This window comes from Hakea prostrata, chromosome 10 (assembly GCF_041222555.1).
Source record: "Hakea prostrata isolate BN-2017 chromosome 10, UWA_Hpros_2, whole genome shotgun sequence".
Classification (NCBI taxonomy): Eukaryota; Viridiplantae; Streptophyta; class Magnoliopsida; order Proteales; family Proteaceae; genus Hakea; species Hakea prostrata.
Genome location: NC_142609.1, coordinates 48,875,599 through 48,892,197, shown reverse-complemented (window position 1 = coordinate 48,892,197; position 16,599 = coordinate 48,875,599). Strand labels below are relative to the sequence as shown.

The 16,599-nt window shown below is 37.4% G+C and overlaps 3 protein-coding genes and 1 pseudogene across 4 annotated transcripts; 2 read left to right on the top strand and 2 right to left on the bottom strand.

Moving 5' to 3' along the window:
• The first annotated feature begins 1,087 nt into the window (after positions 1 to 1,087).
• LOC149003677 (transcription termination factor MTEF18, mitochondrial-like) lies at positions 1,088 to 4,173 on the top strand. The gene has a single exon (XM_089137421.1). It carries the CDS (start codon positions 1,302 to 1,304, stop codon positions 3,063 to 3,065), a length of 1,764 nt encoding a protein of 587 aa, XP_088993547.1. The 5' UTR covers positions 1,088 to 1,301; the 3' UTR covers positions 3,066 to 4,173.
• A 1,144-nt stretch (positions 4,174 to 5,317) lies between these two features.
• LOC149003676 (O-Glycosyl hydrolases family 17 protein) lies at positions 5,318 to 7,731 on the bottom strand. Its single transcript, XM_089138314.1, has 2 exons — positions 7,286 to 7,731; positions 5,318 to 6,709 (listed from the first exon to the last, which is right to left on the bottom strand). Exons 1-2 carry the CDS (start codon positions 7,630 to 7,632, stop codon positions 5,596 to 5,598), a joined length of 1,461 nt encoding a protein of 486 aa, XP_088994440.1. The 5' UTR covers positions 7,633 to 7,731; the 3' UTR covers positions 5,318 to 5,595.
• Positions 7,732 to 8,571: 840 nt separating this feature from the next.
• Positions 8,572 to 10,552, top strand: LOC149003675 (small ribosomal subunit protein eS28 pseudogene; annotated as a pseudogene). The gene is made up of 2 exons (XR_016170368.1): positions 8,572 to 8,600; positions 10,195 to 10,552. The product of XR_016170368.1 is annotated as a small ribosomal subunit protein eS28 pseudogene (transcript).
• A 2,346-nt stretch (positions 10,553 to 12,898) lies between these two features.
• Positions 12,899 to 15,140, bottom strand: LOC149003674 (uncharacterized). The gene is made up of 2 exons (XM_089138962.1): positions 14,784 to 15,140; positions 12,899 to 13,900 (listed from the first exon to the last, which is right to left on the bottom strand). The coding sequence occupies exon 2, from the start codon at positions 13,850 to 13,852 to the stop codon at positions 13,439 to 13,441; it is 414 nt and encodes a 137-aa protein (XP_088995088.1). The 5' UTR covers positions 13,853 to 13,900; positions 14,784 to 15,140; the 3' UTR covers positions 12,899 to 13,438.
• Between the last annotated feature and the right edge of the window lie 1,459 nt (positions 15,141 to 16,599).

Below are 16,599 nucleotides of genomic sequence, written 5' to 3'. Positions count from 1 at the left end.
AGGGGTGGGCGCGTGCCAAATGGCATCGATGGTAAGCAGCAAGGGGAGGGAGGGATGGAGGGGTAAGATATTAAATATTAATTCTTATATGAACAAGTGATATTATTTTGGCTCTGGGATGATCCCTCAAATACAGCTTTCTTCAAGGAGTTTATTGTAGGCAAGGCTTTAGCAATGCAATGGGGTCTCAAAGAAGGCATCACAATGGGGGGAGAGACAGGTCAATGGTGGAATCTGATTGCTTGGAGGTAGCAAACTACATAAATGATTCATCGAATCTCCCTTCTATAGCCCTTCTCTCAGTCCTCCAAGACATTAGGGACTTGACTGCGTGTTTTTTTCCTTGTATGTTTTCTTTAATTCTTAGTGCTACTAATGCTTTGGCGGATGCTCTAGCAAAGAAGACACTATCTATGCAATGTATGATAGTTTGGCAACAATTCACTCCCTTGGCTGATACCAACTTTGTGGACAACACTTACTTCAAAATGAAATATCAATTTTTAAAAATATATATTATTTTGGCTAGTTTTGTAAATCTATATTCAAGATTTAAACATAGGTTATTTTTATTAGAGAAACTTTCAGCACAACACCCGGAGTTATCCCCTAAAATTAGAATAATTCTTTGAGTTACCCAATTTATTGGTTAGGCCCTTGTGGAGAAAAAAATTATCAAAAAATAACTGTACAATTAGGAAATGAGGAAATCCAAGTTAAATGTTAACGAAAAACTTTTCAAAAGATAAGAACAACCTTGAATGAAAAACCCTATGCTCGACTCGTCTTCATCTTTCTCTACCATTTGCAATTATTATTTTTCTTCAGATTTTGCATCTTCATGATTTCTATGTTTGTATTAATATGTTGTATAAATATTGACAATAAATAAATAAAAATTAATAAAAAATAACGGTGTTAGTAATAGGGGTTTTGTTGGTAATGCTGGGTTGGCGCTGAAATTTTTTTTTTTTTAAGTCAAATGATCAGTGATTAATTTTATAAATATAAACCTAATTGTGGTTAATCATGTAATTTTTCCGTCGTCGTGTAAGTTGTAACTGACCCGTTGGCCTTGCTTGTTCAAAACCCTTGCTCGTTGGACTAGAACCCAAGCTGAGCTACACCAGTAGCTTCTCTGGAGCAGTAGCACCATCTGAAGAAGAAAACCCGTTGTTGGCACTCGGAGTGTATTGTAATTGGAGTTTAAAGCTTCTCATATGGGTTGCGGAATAGGCGCATAAGCATTGATACTTTGTCTCTGCATTTTCCCTTACCGTGGAAATCTCGTCTTGTTCGGTATGATCCATGTACAGAAGTTCAAAACATCACCTCTTCTCAAATGGGTTTCTTCATTTCTTTCAAGAAACTACTCTAGATCATCTTTCTCTCCATTATTTTTAAGTCCAGGGTCGCTCCATACTGCAAATATCCGAACTTATGGTGTTAGAGCTGTTCAGAGGGAAAGATCAAGAGGTGAAGATCAGAGTTCGACCCCTGACTTTGAAACTGTTGCCAAAGTCTCTCGCTCTGGCAGAACTGAAGCTCAGGCTGCTTTATTGGACTACCTGCATTCTACCCGGGGTATGCTGTTCCCTGATGCAGAGCATATGAGCAAAAACTCCCCAAATTTTCTCGAGAAGCTTTTGAAGAGGGTTGAGAATGAGCAAGAAATTGGGCGATCTTTAACCAGGTTCTTTCGCTACCACCCTATTAATGAATTTGAACCATTCTTTGAGAGTTCCGGTCTTAAACCTTCAGAATTCAATTCTCTACTTCCTCAAGATCTGATGTTTCTGAGTGATGATGATGATTTGCTGGAAAATTACCATGTTCTTTGTAACTATGGAATTCCTAGGAATAAGATAGGAAATATTTACAGGGAAGTGTTTGAAGTTTTTCGGTATAAACCTGGGGTTTTGAAGTCAAAGCTTCAGGCATATGAAGATTCAGGCCTGAATCGTTCTTCTGTCATCAAGTTTGTCACTTCTTGTCCTGGTCTTCTGAAAGGAGGTATTAACCGTGAGTTTGTTAGTGTATTAGAAGAGTTTAAGTGTTTGGGTTTTGAACATGATTGGATTGAAGGGCGCTTATCTGACAGAGACTCTTATAACTGGAGCCAGATGCTTGGGCTCCTCCATTTCTTTGGTGAAATGGGATACAAGGAACAACAATTGGGGGATTTGTTTAGGAAAATTCCAGATATCTTATTTGAATCTTCAGGCAACAAGGCCTTTTCTCTTATTGGGTTGCTTCTGAAATTGGGAATGAAAATGAATGAAATATCGTCAGTCTTTCAGCAGTTTCCTCGAATCCAGGTTGGAGCCTTTCTGAAAAATTTAAGAGCAGGGTTGGCATTTCTTATTGAGATTGAAATGGAGAATGAAGAAATCCTCCAGCTAGCATGCACACACACTCTACTTCTTGGTTCGTTTGCTTTGAAGAGACCGAATACTGTACTTGCTAAATTGAGTAGTGGCAAGAAGCGAGTACGTGAGATTGTAAAGAAGGATCCTGAACACTTGAGAAAGTGGGTCCTCGGATCAAGGATTGATCCATTGCCCAGCCCAAGTGTGAGCCAAAGATCATTGGTGAAGAAAACTGAGTTTCTATTAAACCTGGGCTTTAGAGACAACTCAGAGGAGATGCGGAAAGCACTTAAAGTTTTTCGAGGCAAAGGAGAAGAACTTCAAGAAAGATTTAATCTTTTTCTAAAAGCAGGTTTTGATGAGAAAGATGTTTCTCAGATGATCAAAGTTGCTCCAAATGTTTTAAACCAGAGCATAGATGTGCTTGATATGAAGATTGGTTTTCTTGTAGACGAGTTGCACTATCCCATATCATCTTTGGTGGTATTCCCACAATATCTTTGTTACACAATTCCGAGGGTCAAGTTTAGGTTTTCAATGTACAATTGGCTGAGGGAAGAAGGAGTAGTAGGCCATCTAGCCCTGAGCACGGTCCTTGCTACTGCTGATCAGTACTTCATGAAGCAATATGTAAATAATCACCCTAAAGCCCTTGAGGTATGGGAGAAGTTGAAGAAAGACGCTTATTCAAGTTGAATATTATCTGCTGCATTGTGGTTTCTACATGCTAATTTTTAGTTTGTATCATCTTCATTACTGTAATTTCCAGATTAAGACATACAAAGCAAAATGCTATCAACTGATTGACATTAATCATACACTTGAAAGCCACTTTTTTCATAGGCAAACCTGATTATGATCACATACTGTCATGCACTGACTTTGAGTTAGCAAATCTGTTTTGCTTTGTCTGGTCTCAACAACTGCATGCTTGACAATAAAAGGTTATTTGTTTTGCCCAAGTATCTTTTTCTACTGTTCTCATGTTTTACTGGGGGATGGTTTTGTTGATTGGAGTTTGAACTAGAATTTGTGTCTTGCACCTGGCGTCTCTCTTTGTTGGGTTACATTATAAGAATTTTATAATCATGAAGAAAAGCAACTAGGGACACAAGATGGTGTAGAAAAACAAGAAGTAAGACCAAATCCCAAAAGATCCACTCAAGTAACCAAACAGTAGGGATCTCCCCTCTGCTTTATCCTTTTATCTTGAACCATAATTCATTAAATAGTTATAGGTTTTATATAATCCATGGTGACATAATACTCAATAGATCCGCTAGAAAGAAAGGAAAAGTAAAAAAGAATGCAAGGATGAGAATAGGAGAACAACTTGGCCTGAAATACCTGTTTGTTAATTTTAGAAACTGTAATCTCCTATTACAATCAAACTGGAAACTGAAAATAGCAACTGGGTAAACTAATATAGTGAAAAATATAGGAACAAAACTGTCCATATCTTGTACTCCATGCAAGCTGTCCACGGGTGCTCCAAAAGCACTGTTCACTTGAACAGGTAACATATTTATGAAAAAATCTCTCTCGCTTGATCTCTTATCTTCTTCATCCCTTTGGTCTCTTGCCTCTTATTATCGGTCAGTCATGGAAAATTTTGTTTGGAGAAAGGGGATTTAACCAAGTTCTGGTCAAACTGAATGAAAACTATGTTTCAGTCATGTGTCTAAACTCTAATGGAAGGCCGTATGGTAGTCCCATTGGGCATTTCAACTCGAAGAGGCCATGCATCATGGTGGCTATCAGCCCGACACTGGCCTGCTCCAATACAGGAGTTGATTGAAGTATTTTTTTGGCCTCCAAGCTTCTAAACATTTTTAGTAATGATCTCTTATGTCTCCAGACAGCATAAATTTACAGTATAATTAATTGCTAAATGAAGAGAACTGACCTTAACAGAGATTATGAGTAAAAGCTTTTTGTCAATATTAGTTGTCATTATATGTCAATCCCCCCCCCCCCTCTCTGCCACAACAACAACAACTACAACAATGACAAAAAAAGAAGAAGCTTAATTGATTCTTTATATTAGTACTTAGAAGACATTCCGAAAGTAAGAGAACTTGAGAAGCCATCTATTTTGCCATTATGCTTTCTTCCTAACATGTGTTATTGAAAAATGTCCCAATCATCCAGACAGGCTGAAGTGCGCCATTCATATTCTTCCAAGCAAATGCTGCTCCATAACTATTAATTCTTCAAATCATAGGAGATGTTTTAACTTTCATTCCAAGTTCTCAAGGGGTACCAGGTAAATACCAAGCTTTCAGTGTCATGGTTCTGAACCTGTCAACTTATATGACATGAGAGGAGAAGAATGCTTTTTCCAGCAAAAATATGGCTTTTGCTCATTTATTTCTCAGCTTTATTGAAGGTAAATCTCAAATCCTTTAGGTACTGTTCAGCTTCCACATGTTTGATGCTGCTGCTAAAGTTTACCTTCTTTTGCTAAATGATATAGTAATTGTTAAGTTCCTGCGTTTGACATGTTCTATTTTTGAATTTGTTTAGGTAAGTTCTAGCTTTTTTTCCAGGAACCTGTTCATTATAGTCTCAGAGTTGGTCTGAGCTTGGTCACTAAGATGGTCGGTCAAACGTATTTTGAGTATGGCATTAATGACATTCAATCCAATTGAGATGATTGCAATTTGCAACCTCAAGAACCAGAAATCGCTTAGCTGAAGAAATGATGAAGTCAACAATCAGTCAACTAGAGATGTTTCAAGCTTTTGATTTTGTTTATTCCACCACACCACCACAACAAACCTTTCTACCCTCCCCCGTCTTTCTTTCTTTTTTGTGTTAGGTACATTTTATTTATTCTGGATGTTCCTTGTTGCCTTTCTTTTGTAAGAGGAACAAGAAAAAGAAACATTTGCAGGACACTTAACATGGGCAAAAGAGATGACATATAGCAGTAGCACCGCGCTAACTGGTTCGACTTTTTTCACTTGAGACTTGTCTACATCTGGGCGCCAGGTTCTTCTGACAGATTAAAACCTCATAATACACACTTGAGTTTCATCTTGCCATTGATTGATTATTGATGGCATTACAGTAATACATCCTTGCAGATCAAATACACCATTATACAAACAGTGTGATATATTTCTAAAGCTTTTCTCTTGTAAAAGCAGTATAAGAACCCTTATGGCTTCATCACAAGGATTGGATGAATGAATGCAAATGTAGGGCAAGGTAAGCCTCTCTGTTATACAAGAGATTGGATCATAATTTCCCACACTAGTGAGAAGAAGATGACCAATGCATGAATCTGCAATGCCAGTGCAGAATTATACGCAATCATTATGGGAAAGCGACAATGTCCAACTGATGGATCCTCATACGTCACTGTTGCCAGACCAGCAAAATCACAATCCGAGCTTTGCTGGTTCCCTAACTGGTAGAACATGTTGAATGCATAAGAGGCATTCCCGTGGACACCCAGATGGTTGCAGGAGGACCCATATCCCAATGAGGTGCAATCAGAGAAGGTGCAGGCAAGATCTATGCTGACAGGCAAGTCAGAGAAATCATCCCCTTGGATTTTCTGGTCCAATACACACCACCTCCTGGGTAAGTATTCGACATCGTGAGCTCCTATTAGACTCTTATTCTCTTGGTTACCAGACATATCCAGTTCATATTTTGGTTTTCCATCATACTCAAAAATACCCCAGTGCCTCTCAAAATGCCCAGGTGCAATGCTTTTGGTATTCTCATCCATGAGGCTGAAGAGATAAACATCAATCTTCCCCCTCCATGATGGGGTTCCATTACCACTCAGAACATGTTTTAGTAGTCCTTGTGTGAATCTCCTGGCATTGTTGATGTTTGCATGCTTGTCACCATCCGTAGGCCAGCCAACTTCTCCTATTATTATTGGCATGCTTGGGTATCCAGATTTCTTAAGTGCCCAGCGAAGCGTGTCGAGATTGGCATCGAACACATTGGTGTAGATGGCATCACCATCTTTGATTCCGTTTTCTGATCCCTCAAAGAAGGCATAGTCCATAGGAAAGTATTCATTGCCATAGAGGCTAAGGAACGGGTAGATGTTAACAGTGAAGGGAGCATCATTCTCATTGAGGTACTGAAGTATTTCAACTGTAAGCTTACGTATGTCCGCCCTGAAGTTACCAGAAGAAGGGAATGGATCTGGAGAATCGTAGATATCAGCATTGAAGGGAACAGTTGCTTTGATATGGTTTCCAAGCCCAGCCTCATTTAAGGCTTTCTGGACATTCTTCAATGCAGGCAAGGTAACTTGTTTGAAGGTGCCATTGTATGTCTGGAGGAAGGGTTCATTGCCCACAGCAACGTACCTGCAAATTGTCAGGTTTTTTTACGGGAAGAATCGGGAGTTAAAAGGTATCCATTATCAGGCAACTGAAATTCAAAGAGTTGATTCAAAACTTCAAAAACAAAATAACTCGCAGGAAGATAAAAGGAACTGAAAACGATCAGATCAATTAATGCTCATGGTAAGATGAATCATCATTGCCACAAAAGAGTAACTGTTAAGCCCAAAATTTCCCCATTGTTCTGTTGTGTATGAAAGGGAGAGATGCACAGAGTTATGAGCAGAGCAACCCCATGAGGAAAAAAGAATTACAGACACCAAGAAGCTGAAATCCATTTCGAAGAACACCAAGAAACAGAGGAATTTGAAGGAACGACCTGCAAAATTTCAGAGATTGCAATGCTGTATATACACTTGAAAACAAAGAAACCCATCATTTCATGAGACAATCAGAAATACAAAATCAAGTAGAAAAGGAAAAGAAGTTCAAGTAAAATGGATAAAAAAGAAAAAGAAAACCAGCGTCAGAGAACACCCAGATGGAAGCGATGAAAACATGAAACAAGTTTGAAACCATCAAGAAGTGTAGTCACTGGACCTGATATTGACTGCTCCATTGTTAGTGTATTCTGTTATGTTCTCATCGACCCAGTCCCGTGCAATCTGAGGATCTCTACTCATTTCCTGCAACATGTAATTAGGTATAGCTACCATTACTTCGATTCCTGACCCAGCCAAAGCTGTCAAGATCTTGTAATCGGCCTCAAACAACTTGACCTTGTCGAACCTGTTCTCACGCAGAATCTGAACAACTTTCTCTGGAGGAAGCTGGTGAGTGGCCATCGTTCCCCAGTTCACTCCAACGCTTCGAACATTCAAAGACAACTCCATTAAAGCCAGAAAAAGAATCAAGAAATAGTTTGAGAGGAATCTTGCTCCCCTCATCAGTTCTTCTGTAATAATGCGTTTCTCCAACTTATTTCTTGAATTTATAACAAAGACGGATAAGAAAGATGACTCGAACAACAAAAGCGAATCGTGAATGCTGCTTTCTAACGTGAAGACTGAAGAATCTCTGCGTGATTTAGCTCTTTAGAGCTCCGAAGAGATCACGAGAAACAAAACCAGCAAAGTTCAAGAGGAGGGAAAGTCATGGAAACACGACTCATCAGCAAACCGTAATGTGGTTCAGTGAAATAGGCCAAGCCGACAGGACCAGACCGGGCAACAAGAAACCCGAAAGTGGTTCGGTTGTGTTAATTGGGTTACGAACTAACGATTAAGGCCTTGCCATCTTTGTCGAGTTTCGGGTATCAAATGAAATCGTAAGAGCAGTCGAATTCAGTTGATTCGATGCTATCAAAAGGGTATCGTGCCATTTACGTACTTTCCTGATAGAAAACCGTAATGCAATATGAAAACAATGTAAATTGTATATACTATCAAAAGGTGGGGTGAGATTTTGTTTTTTGAAAAGGATTAATCCTTGTTTCCATTACAATAATATCATTTAATTGCATGCCTTTGTAGGTGGTAGCTAAGGGTGTCAATTGATTCGTTTTCAATTTGGTTCTAAGCAATGATACTACAAATCTAAATCCGATTCCAAAACTGAATTGATTTTCGTATCGGTTCTAATTTCGAACGAAAAACAAGACTAATACCGACATTTTACTTCATAGTCTAAACCCCACACCTATCCGGTTCAACCGCTAATTCGGTTCAACCCTAAGTCCCTATACAAAACCAACAGACCAACCGTCTTAAGACTCCAGAGTGGCGTGCGATACCACATTCAGATTTTCTCGCATAGTATCTCCCGCTATAAATTCACAGTGACTTCTTTTCTCTTTTTTCTTTATATGCCTTAAACCCTTGATTCAACTTCGTCTTCTTCAGTCTCGTTCAGTCAGGTTAGTATCTCTTTCTCTCTATGGCCAAAAACAGAGCTCACTTTTTTCTCTCTTGTACATCAAGATTGTTGCTTGTAACTTGAGACAATTGTTTGTATAATGAGATTATTTCCTGTAAACTGAGATTGCTTCTCTTCTGAGAATAACCCTTTTGATAAATTTGCATATTATTGTGTTTGTTGAATGATGTACATATCTGCTGATATAGTACAGAGTGAATTAAGTACTAGAGAGAGAAAGAGAGGTTTAAATTTGTGGCTCCTGTAAGAGTGGCTGAGTTCTTTAAAGGCTTCATGTCAAGGTTTAAATTACTGGAATTGGTCTCTGGTTATTTGGATTATCTTGGGTTTGTATGATATTTGCTTGTTTTATTCTACTTTGGTGCTTGGATTGCATGATCTGCACAGATGCCTCAGTTTGAGATTTAAGCATGATATAGGATGGCTTGGCTATCAAAATTAAGACAGATGGATGATTTAAAAGATGGAATCATTGCTATTTGGGTAATGAATTCGAAGTTCTACATTTGATTAGAAAATGGAACCATTCCTAGTTGGGTAATGAATCCAAAAGCTGCATATTTTGATCCTCCTCTGATTCTGCTGGCTTGGGAGTCTTAGCAATCGATATTATCTTTTTATTTGAAAGAATTGAAACCATAAATAACACTCTGGTTCAAGGGTGGAGCCAGAATTTAATATGGAAGGGACAGAATCACCATTTACCACTAATATTAAAACCCACAAAATACGACTGTCTCACTTGTCTTTGCCTTTAAATTTTTCTTCAATGGGAAATAAGTGCTGGTATTCTACACATGAAAAGAGTGTATAGGGGAACATTTCAAAAAATCATAAGAGAATAGGGGAAATTCTCAAAAAAGTTGTGTTGGTCATGAGCCCCTGGCCCTAGGAAAGCTCTAGTATAGGATGGGCCTTGGCTTTAGGAGATTGGTTGTTCATCTGGATGGTAATTAAGATTAGGGCTGGTCTGTAATTTACACTTCTAATCTAGCTTCTTCTCTTTTTTATATTTTTTGTAGAATACTACTAATCTAGCTTTCAATCGACCTAGTTTTGTTTATTGATCTCAAAACTCCAGCTGCAAACCCATGCAACAGTGGGTGACTGCTGCTAGACAATTTATTCAGGGTAATACTGTTTGTGTACTGCAATTGCTTTTTCATAATTGTACCCTTCCACCTTTCCACCTAGGGAGAGAGAGAGGCACGCAAGTTCTTTGCGTGTGAGTAAGACATGTGTTCGTCCGTTTGGCCGCACGATTTTCCGCCCGTGACACCAGTGATCACCTTGGGTTGGTACCACGTGCATCATGACCAAATGTGGACGCATGCCCTACCCGGATGCAGAGGATTTGGATCCAAGAGAGTTGAGAAACAGAGGAAATTGATAATTTAGAATTTCACTGGTTTAGTATTTGTGCAAGTCACTCTTTAGCTGGCTCTGTTGATTATTTCATTTTGAACTACTAGCTAGGGAATTATTTTTACATGTATGCCAGTGATTGCAAGACTTTGTTATATATTCAATTGTGTTGATTGTTGATGGGTTTTTTTGGTTTTTCAACCATACAGAATGGATAATCAGCCAAAGCTTGCAGTTGTGGAGAAGATAATTGGTCGAACCGGGTCTAGGGGTCAGGTGACTCAGGTGAAGGTCAAATTTATGGATGATTCGAACCGGGTCATTATGAGGAATGTAAAAGGACCTGTAAGGGTTGGAGATATTCTCACTCTTCTGGAGTCCGAAAGAGAAGCAAGGAGGTTGCGCTAGCTCTATTCTTGAGGATTGATTTGTTTATTCATATTTACTTCTTCTCCTAGGATGGTTTTTTGCAGTGACAGAAATTCCCATTAGCATCTGTTCTGAACATGTAATGATGGCAGACCAATTCAATATTCCACAGTATTGACTCTTTTACAAATTCTTATTTCTCCCTTCAACATTTCTATAATTTCCTCACATCTCTCTACCATACACAATAAGAATGACTCATTTTATCAATGTTTTAAAAAAAATTCCAACCCCATTATGTGGTTGAGAACTTGAGAAGAAAGCACAAAAACTCAGCCACAACACCTTATATCAACTATTCTGTGGGTGAAAAACAAAAAAATTGCTTAGCATTCTGTGGGTGTAAAAAGAAGCTGAAATGAGTGAGACCTGTAGCCACAGAAAGGTGTTTCAGCTGAGAAGTCATGGTCAGACCTTTCCAGAAAGTTTATTAAACAAGAGAGCCATAAGCAGGCAGGACAGCCAGGAAAGGTTTCATCATAAAGACTAGATGCCTCACTCAATCACAACATTGCTTTCACTGGTTACCGGGCCTACGCACAGGTGCTTCTCTTGGGAATTGATGGTCGAATTCTAAGTGCCAAAACAGATTTATGAGAAAACCCATCTAAAGGAAAGGCCTCAAAAAAATGCCCAGAAGACACAAGATCAGATATACTTCTCAAACATACTGTTACCCTGAAGTAATCCCCAAGAAAATAAACACCCAAAAACACTCAGTCTCACAGGGGAAACACTTCCCTTCAAGCAGAATCGTAGCCAACTGTGCTCTAGGCTGATTTAACCTGTTGGAATGCTAACTGCAAGTCAGGCAATACTGAAGTGTGAACTTTAGAGACAAAAAGCAACTACTTCAAGAAATAGGTTAAGAGCTTCGAAGCATTGCTCGCACGTCAAGAATATTTTCTAAGGATCCCTATTCATGCAGAATCAGATGAAAAACTCTTCTACTCCTTCCAATTAACATGCCTGGTGCCTTTTTATTCTTTTGTTTTTGTTTCACCTGCAAGTTATGAAGGGGGAAAAAAAAAGAACCCACACATACAGTATTGAAACAAAGTGAATACATCCATGGAGACAAGCATCCGAAGGAGATGAGATTAATACATGCAGTAGCCACTCACAAATAAAAAACAGTAGTAGTAGCCTAACAGCTAAATTTTTTTCCACAAATATACAGTTTTTTGAAGTTAAAGTTAGTTCAGTTTCAGCACCACTATCTGTATACAACATTGAAGAAAAGATTAACACACACAAAAAAATAATAATAATAATAAAATAATTAAAAAAAAAAAAAAAAAAAAAAAAAAAAAGGAAAAGAGAATCAAGCTTACTGTGCTAGATCATCAAGCTCCAACTACTGATTTTCACTTCATTAATAATAATAAGAGGTCAACATAAACAGAAGAGGAAGGCACCCCCATGCAGATAACTTGCCTCCTGCAAATGACTCAAGTAATTGACAGACTTATATTTCATGTTTACAACCACAAGACCACTCTATCCAAAGCAGTTCATTATAAGCTATAGACCTGATCATGGAACATTCAGTGACTTGTACTTTACTCAAAAAGCCTTTTGGAGAGACCATAAACTTGTAAACAACCTCCTACTCATCACCTTTCATTATTTTGAACAGCCTGACGTTATATACCTTTAGAATCTATTAAAGTTATATATGTTAATCAACATGACAGGGTCACCTTCCTGTTACTAAAATAAGCTTATAAACAAATTAAATTTAAGAGTTAAGTAGGTCTACTAATGGTCACTTTAGTTGGTTATGAAGATCACACAAAAGGCATCTTTATTAACTGAACTATTGTCTCCAAACCCAATACTCAAAATATAACCAGAAAAAACTTTCCTACCCAATCGTAGTTCAAAACCTATAGAATGGAGCCAAACATCAGCATTATGTAACACTTTGTTTTGGCAGAGTCAGTTTATTTTACAACCAAATTTTATCATTCAGTCTCTTCTTAATGTAAAATTCTCACTTATGCAAATATTTCCAAATTCTATAACAAGAGAAACTAGAATCTTCTGAATTCAATATGAAGTGCAGATGCAAGGTTTTTCAGGGTACACAGATGTTTTGGGGGAATTATACAAAAGCTAATTTCAGATTTTCTTTTTTTCTTCTTTCTTTTCTAGGTGATATATTGTATTTAAAGATTAAAAAAAAAAATTTCTTGACCACACTCAGTTGCAAAGAACTAGATTTGGTTCTAGCATAAAATTCAGAACGACAAGAGAATTTGCAGCATCAGCAACCAATGCAATGAAGCAAGTCTTGAAGAAGCCAAATATAGACAAATTTAATACATTAAAAAATTGACAGATAAAGCAAGTTAAGTTACTGAACTACTCTGAATACTATTAAAGATGCCTCTCTAGACACTTTGAAGGGCATACACCCCACCACAATTTCAGCATCTAGAAACTCTCTAACAGGATTTCTCATCTTAATTATGCAGTTCAAGTGGTCAGGATACTTTTGGCAAGCTTAATATACAAGGTTTGGCTTTGCCAAAATAACTCAAGACAAAAGGTTGCTAGACAATTGAAAACTATAAACAGATATGGGGTAATCTGAACAAGATGTAAGGATGGAAAGCACTGAAATCATAAGTTCAATGCAATCAATCAAAGACAACGGGAAAAAAGAATGTGATAACTACATAAACCATATGATTTGAAAACAAAAATAAATGATCTAAAGGGAAGAGCAAGCAGCAACAGATATATACAGTAGAACTTGTGAAAATATCCAAACAGCAAAAACTTAATTGAAGATTATGAAGCAATATAGCCGGTCCCGTACCTCCGAAACAAAATCATTCATAAACATGGAACTGAAAATCAAAACTTACAAATGAAGAAAAGAAAATGAAACAACAAAAACCAAATGACAAGAAAAATAAAGAGCCAGATGCAAACCAACAACAGTTGGTTCTTAGTTCATGAGTTATCTAGAAAGAAAAAAGGGAGAAACTCATTCAATGGCTAATCCGAATATGACTAACACTCAACACCAGCTTCAGCAGCCCTTCGGGGCTTGCTCTTACGCCTATTTCCATTTGGTCGATAACCATTGGACTTGATCGGGTTGTCAGTATTAGATCTAGTTCCGGTACCATCCTCCTCTTTGACGGAATCTGCATTCTCTTTTGCCTGTGAATTTCTCTTCCTCTTCTTTACATTCTCTGCCGCTATTGGACTTTTCATCTCTTTAGTTGTGGTAGCTGATTTGGCATTCTGCCCATCCTCCTCTTCTATCTTTTCAATGTCATCTTCATCTATCTCATCTTTTAGTGGTTTTTGTGGCCTTCCCCGTCTCTTGTAAGCAGGAAGTGATTCTTCCCCACCACTACCTGGATCATCGTGACCAGTAACAACAGTCAACTTCTTTCCCTTCCCTCTGCCTCTACCCATAATCTCCTAATGCTCCAAAAGAAAGGTTTAAACAATTAAAGATGATTTCTGCAACAACAAAACAGAATGGATCCCAAGGTCTCAGTAAACAGTAATGACATATTCAACAAAATTCAAAAATATGTCAGATATCCTGCATGCAAAATCAGCATTTACAATACAGCAATGTGGAATTTAAGATCATATCTATATCCTGCTGCAGATATCAGAAGAGGAAAAAGAAAGAGCACGGAGGAAGCAATCAATTGGAAGTTGAAAACTCCTACATGGTATCACCCGGTAAAATTCATATTTTAAGTATCCCATTCGATATCTTAAGAAATATCTAAATAACTGAGCAGGATCATTCTCAAAGCTGAAACATGGTAAGTTTCATTATAAGGGGAAAAAGCCTACAACTTTGTGCTAGATTCAGAAGTAGGGCAAAAGAAAAACAGTTAGGAATGGAAAGCAATCCATAATCTAAGCGTTTCTGGAAACATCTACGATCTTCAACATCGCTTAAAAGGTCCAATAGGTACAAGAGAAGGAGAAGAGGAGGACTGCAAGTAACAATAATAACACCATCGACCCAAATCTTCCAAAGAAAGAAAAGAAACCTTGCAAAACATCTCCTAAAACTCAACTGAATCGAAATGCGCAACGAAAATAGAGAAAGATACAAACTTTAGAGGGAAAAATGACTGCAAATCCATGCTATTTAGCTAATTTCACTTTAATGGTCACACAGAAAGGGGAAAAACATTGAACAAATAAAATGGATAAGAACTGAACGCCCGCTGAACCCAAAGAAAATTAGCTTCAGAAACCCAAATACCAATTGGCAAAACCACAACCATAAAAGAGAAAAGAAGGGATAAACAAAAAGAAAATATCCACTCTAACGTGGGAATGAATGAAAAATGAGAAAGAACTAAGAAAAGAAGCGAACCTTATAAAAACTGCAACTCTCTTCATCTCCCGCATGAAATCCAGTCTCTGTGAATCTGTTGGAGAAAAGGTTCACAGCATCTCAATACCCACAAACCCAGAGGTTTTGTTTGTGTTTTAATGGCTGTAACAGTAGATGGATAGAGAAATGGATTTAATGGAAAAAGTATGATCTTCAGGAAGAACAATAAAAACCCAGATCAGATAAGCGTTATACTATTCCCAAATACGTTAGAGTCGAAGAGGCTGCTTCCCTGCCATCTGGGTTTCCGGAGAGAGCTACCCGCATAGGAAAGAAACGGAGAAGAGAAGACTGTAATAAGGGAAGAGAGCAAGAGACGGAGGCGATGAGATATTTGTTTATTGGCTTTTAAGTAAAAATGACTGGAAAACAATGAATATTGTTAATTCATTTTTGTTGGTGATTTCCTCCAGGGCCTGAAATGAAATTTTCTTACAAATCCGGAATTTTGTGACTTTTGTCTTGGAATTTGACTCTACCTTACTCTTATATATAAAATGTAGCATAATACATAGCCTTCAACCCAAAAAAGAAGTATATCCCACCAAAGGGATAATTATCAACATCTCTCAATGAAAAGGCCAAGTTTCAATAGTAATATAAAAGTTATTATGAGAATGTAGTCAAAGTGTACGTAAGCAGTTCAGTAAAGTAAAAGGCTTATACGATTTGTATACAAAAGAACCCGTCAATTTCTCCTAAACTAATAAGATAACCCACCAAGTATTCTTCGAAGAGAAAGAGTTTTGGTTGTTTCTAGAAGAAGAAACAGTTGTCGACTTTTGATAAAACTAACTTTCGGAAATCAAACATTTCAGCAAGAGCTCTTATGTTTAGAATGTCAAATTTCATTAAAAACTATCTTTTAATTCTTTCACTTGAACCTAACCTACACCCAAATGTTGTTGTGTTAAACTATTTCTTGAAGTAGAAATTATCATCGATTTTAGTTTATGTTTCAAAAATTGCCTGAAAATTATTAAATAAAATAAAAAAGGGCACAACTTCCTTGCTTGTATAAACATTATGAACATTGATGAACCACAAATTAAAATTTTTAAAATAAAGTGAAAAAGAGCACAAATTCCTTGCTTGTATAAACATTATGATATGGTTACCTTCCTACTGATGATGCAAACACCAACAGGGATGGGAATTTGAATCAACTATTTTAATGAGGGGAGAGAATTTGGGAAAAGAAAAAATGAAAGAGAAAGGAGAATTTAAACATTTATATTCTAAGCGGAATCTTTATTAAGGGGGAGCTAGGTTCAAATTTCAAATAGGAGAGTCAGAGATCATTTTATTCATGTTGATATTTAAGATAAGAACAGGGAGAGTAAATTTGACAAATGTAAACCAAGACCGTTGGATTCTCCAAATAAGCTAAGGAGGTTATGAACATCCAGATCCAATGGTTGGAATCTTGTCTGGATGAGAATTGTGCTGGCTTGCCCTAATCCTTATAATTCAAAGTTCAAACAAATTTGAAAATTTGGAATTATGCAACTAAAATTACAGGGATGTCCTTTTGTGCTGTTGGCTAGTTGAATATTCGTTGTCAGATAAGAATGAACCGGGTTCACATGAGCCATCAGATCTGCTTCTGCTCGAAACCCATTCTAGCAATTGGACCACTGGTGTATGGGTCTAAATTAGTCATCTAGGTTTGTTACCTAAATTTCAGCGTTGAAAGGTTCAATCATGCCTGATATATGGGGTCAATCTTTAAATTTATGGGTAATTTTTATTTAGTTTTAATTTTAATCCAAAGAAATGACCTTTTGCATTATCT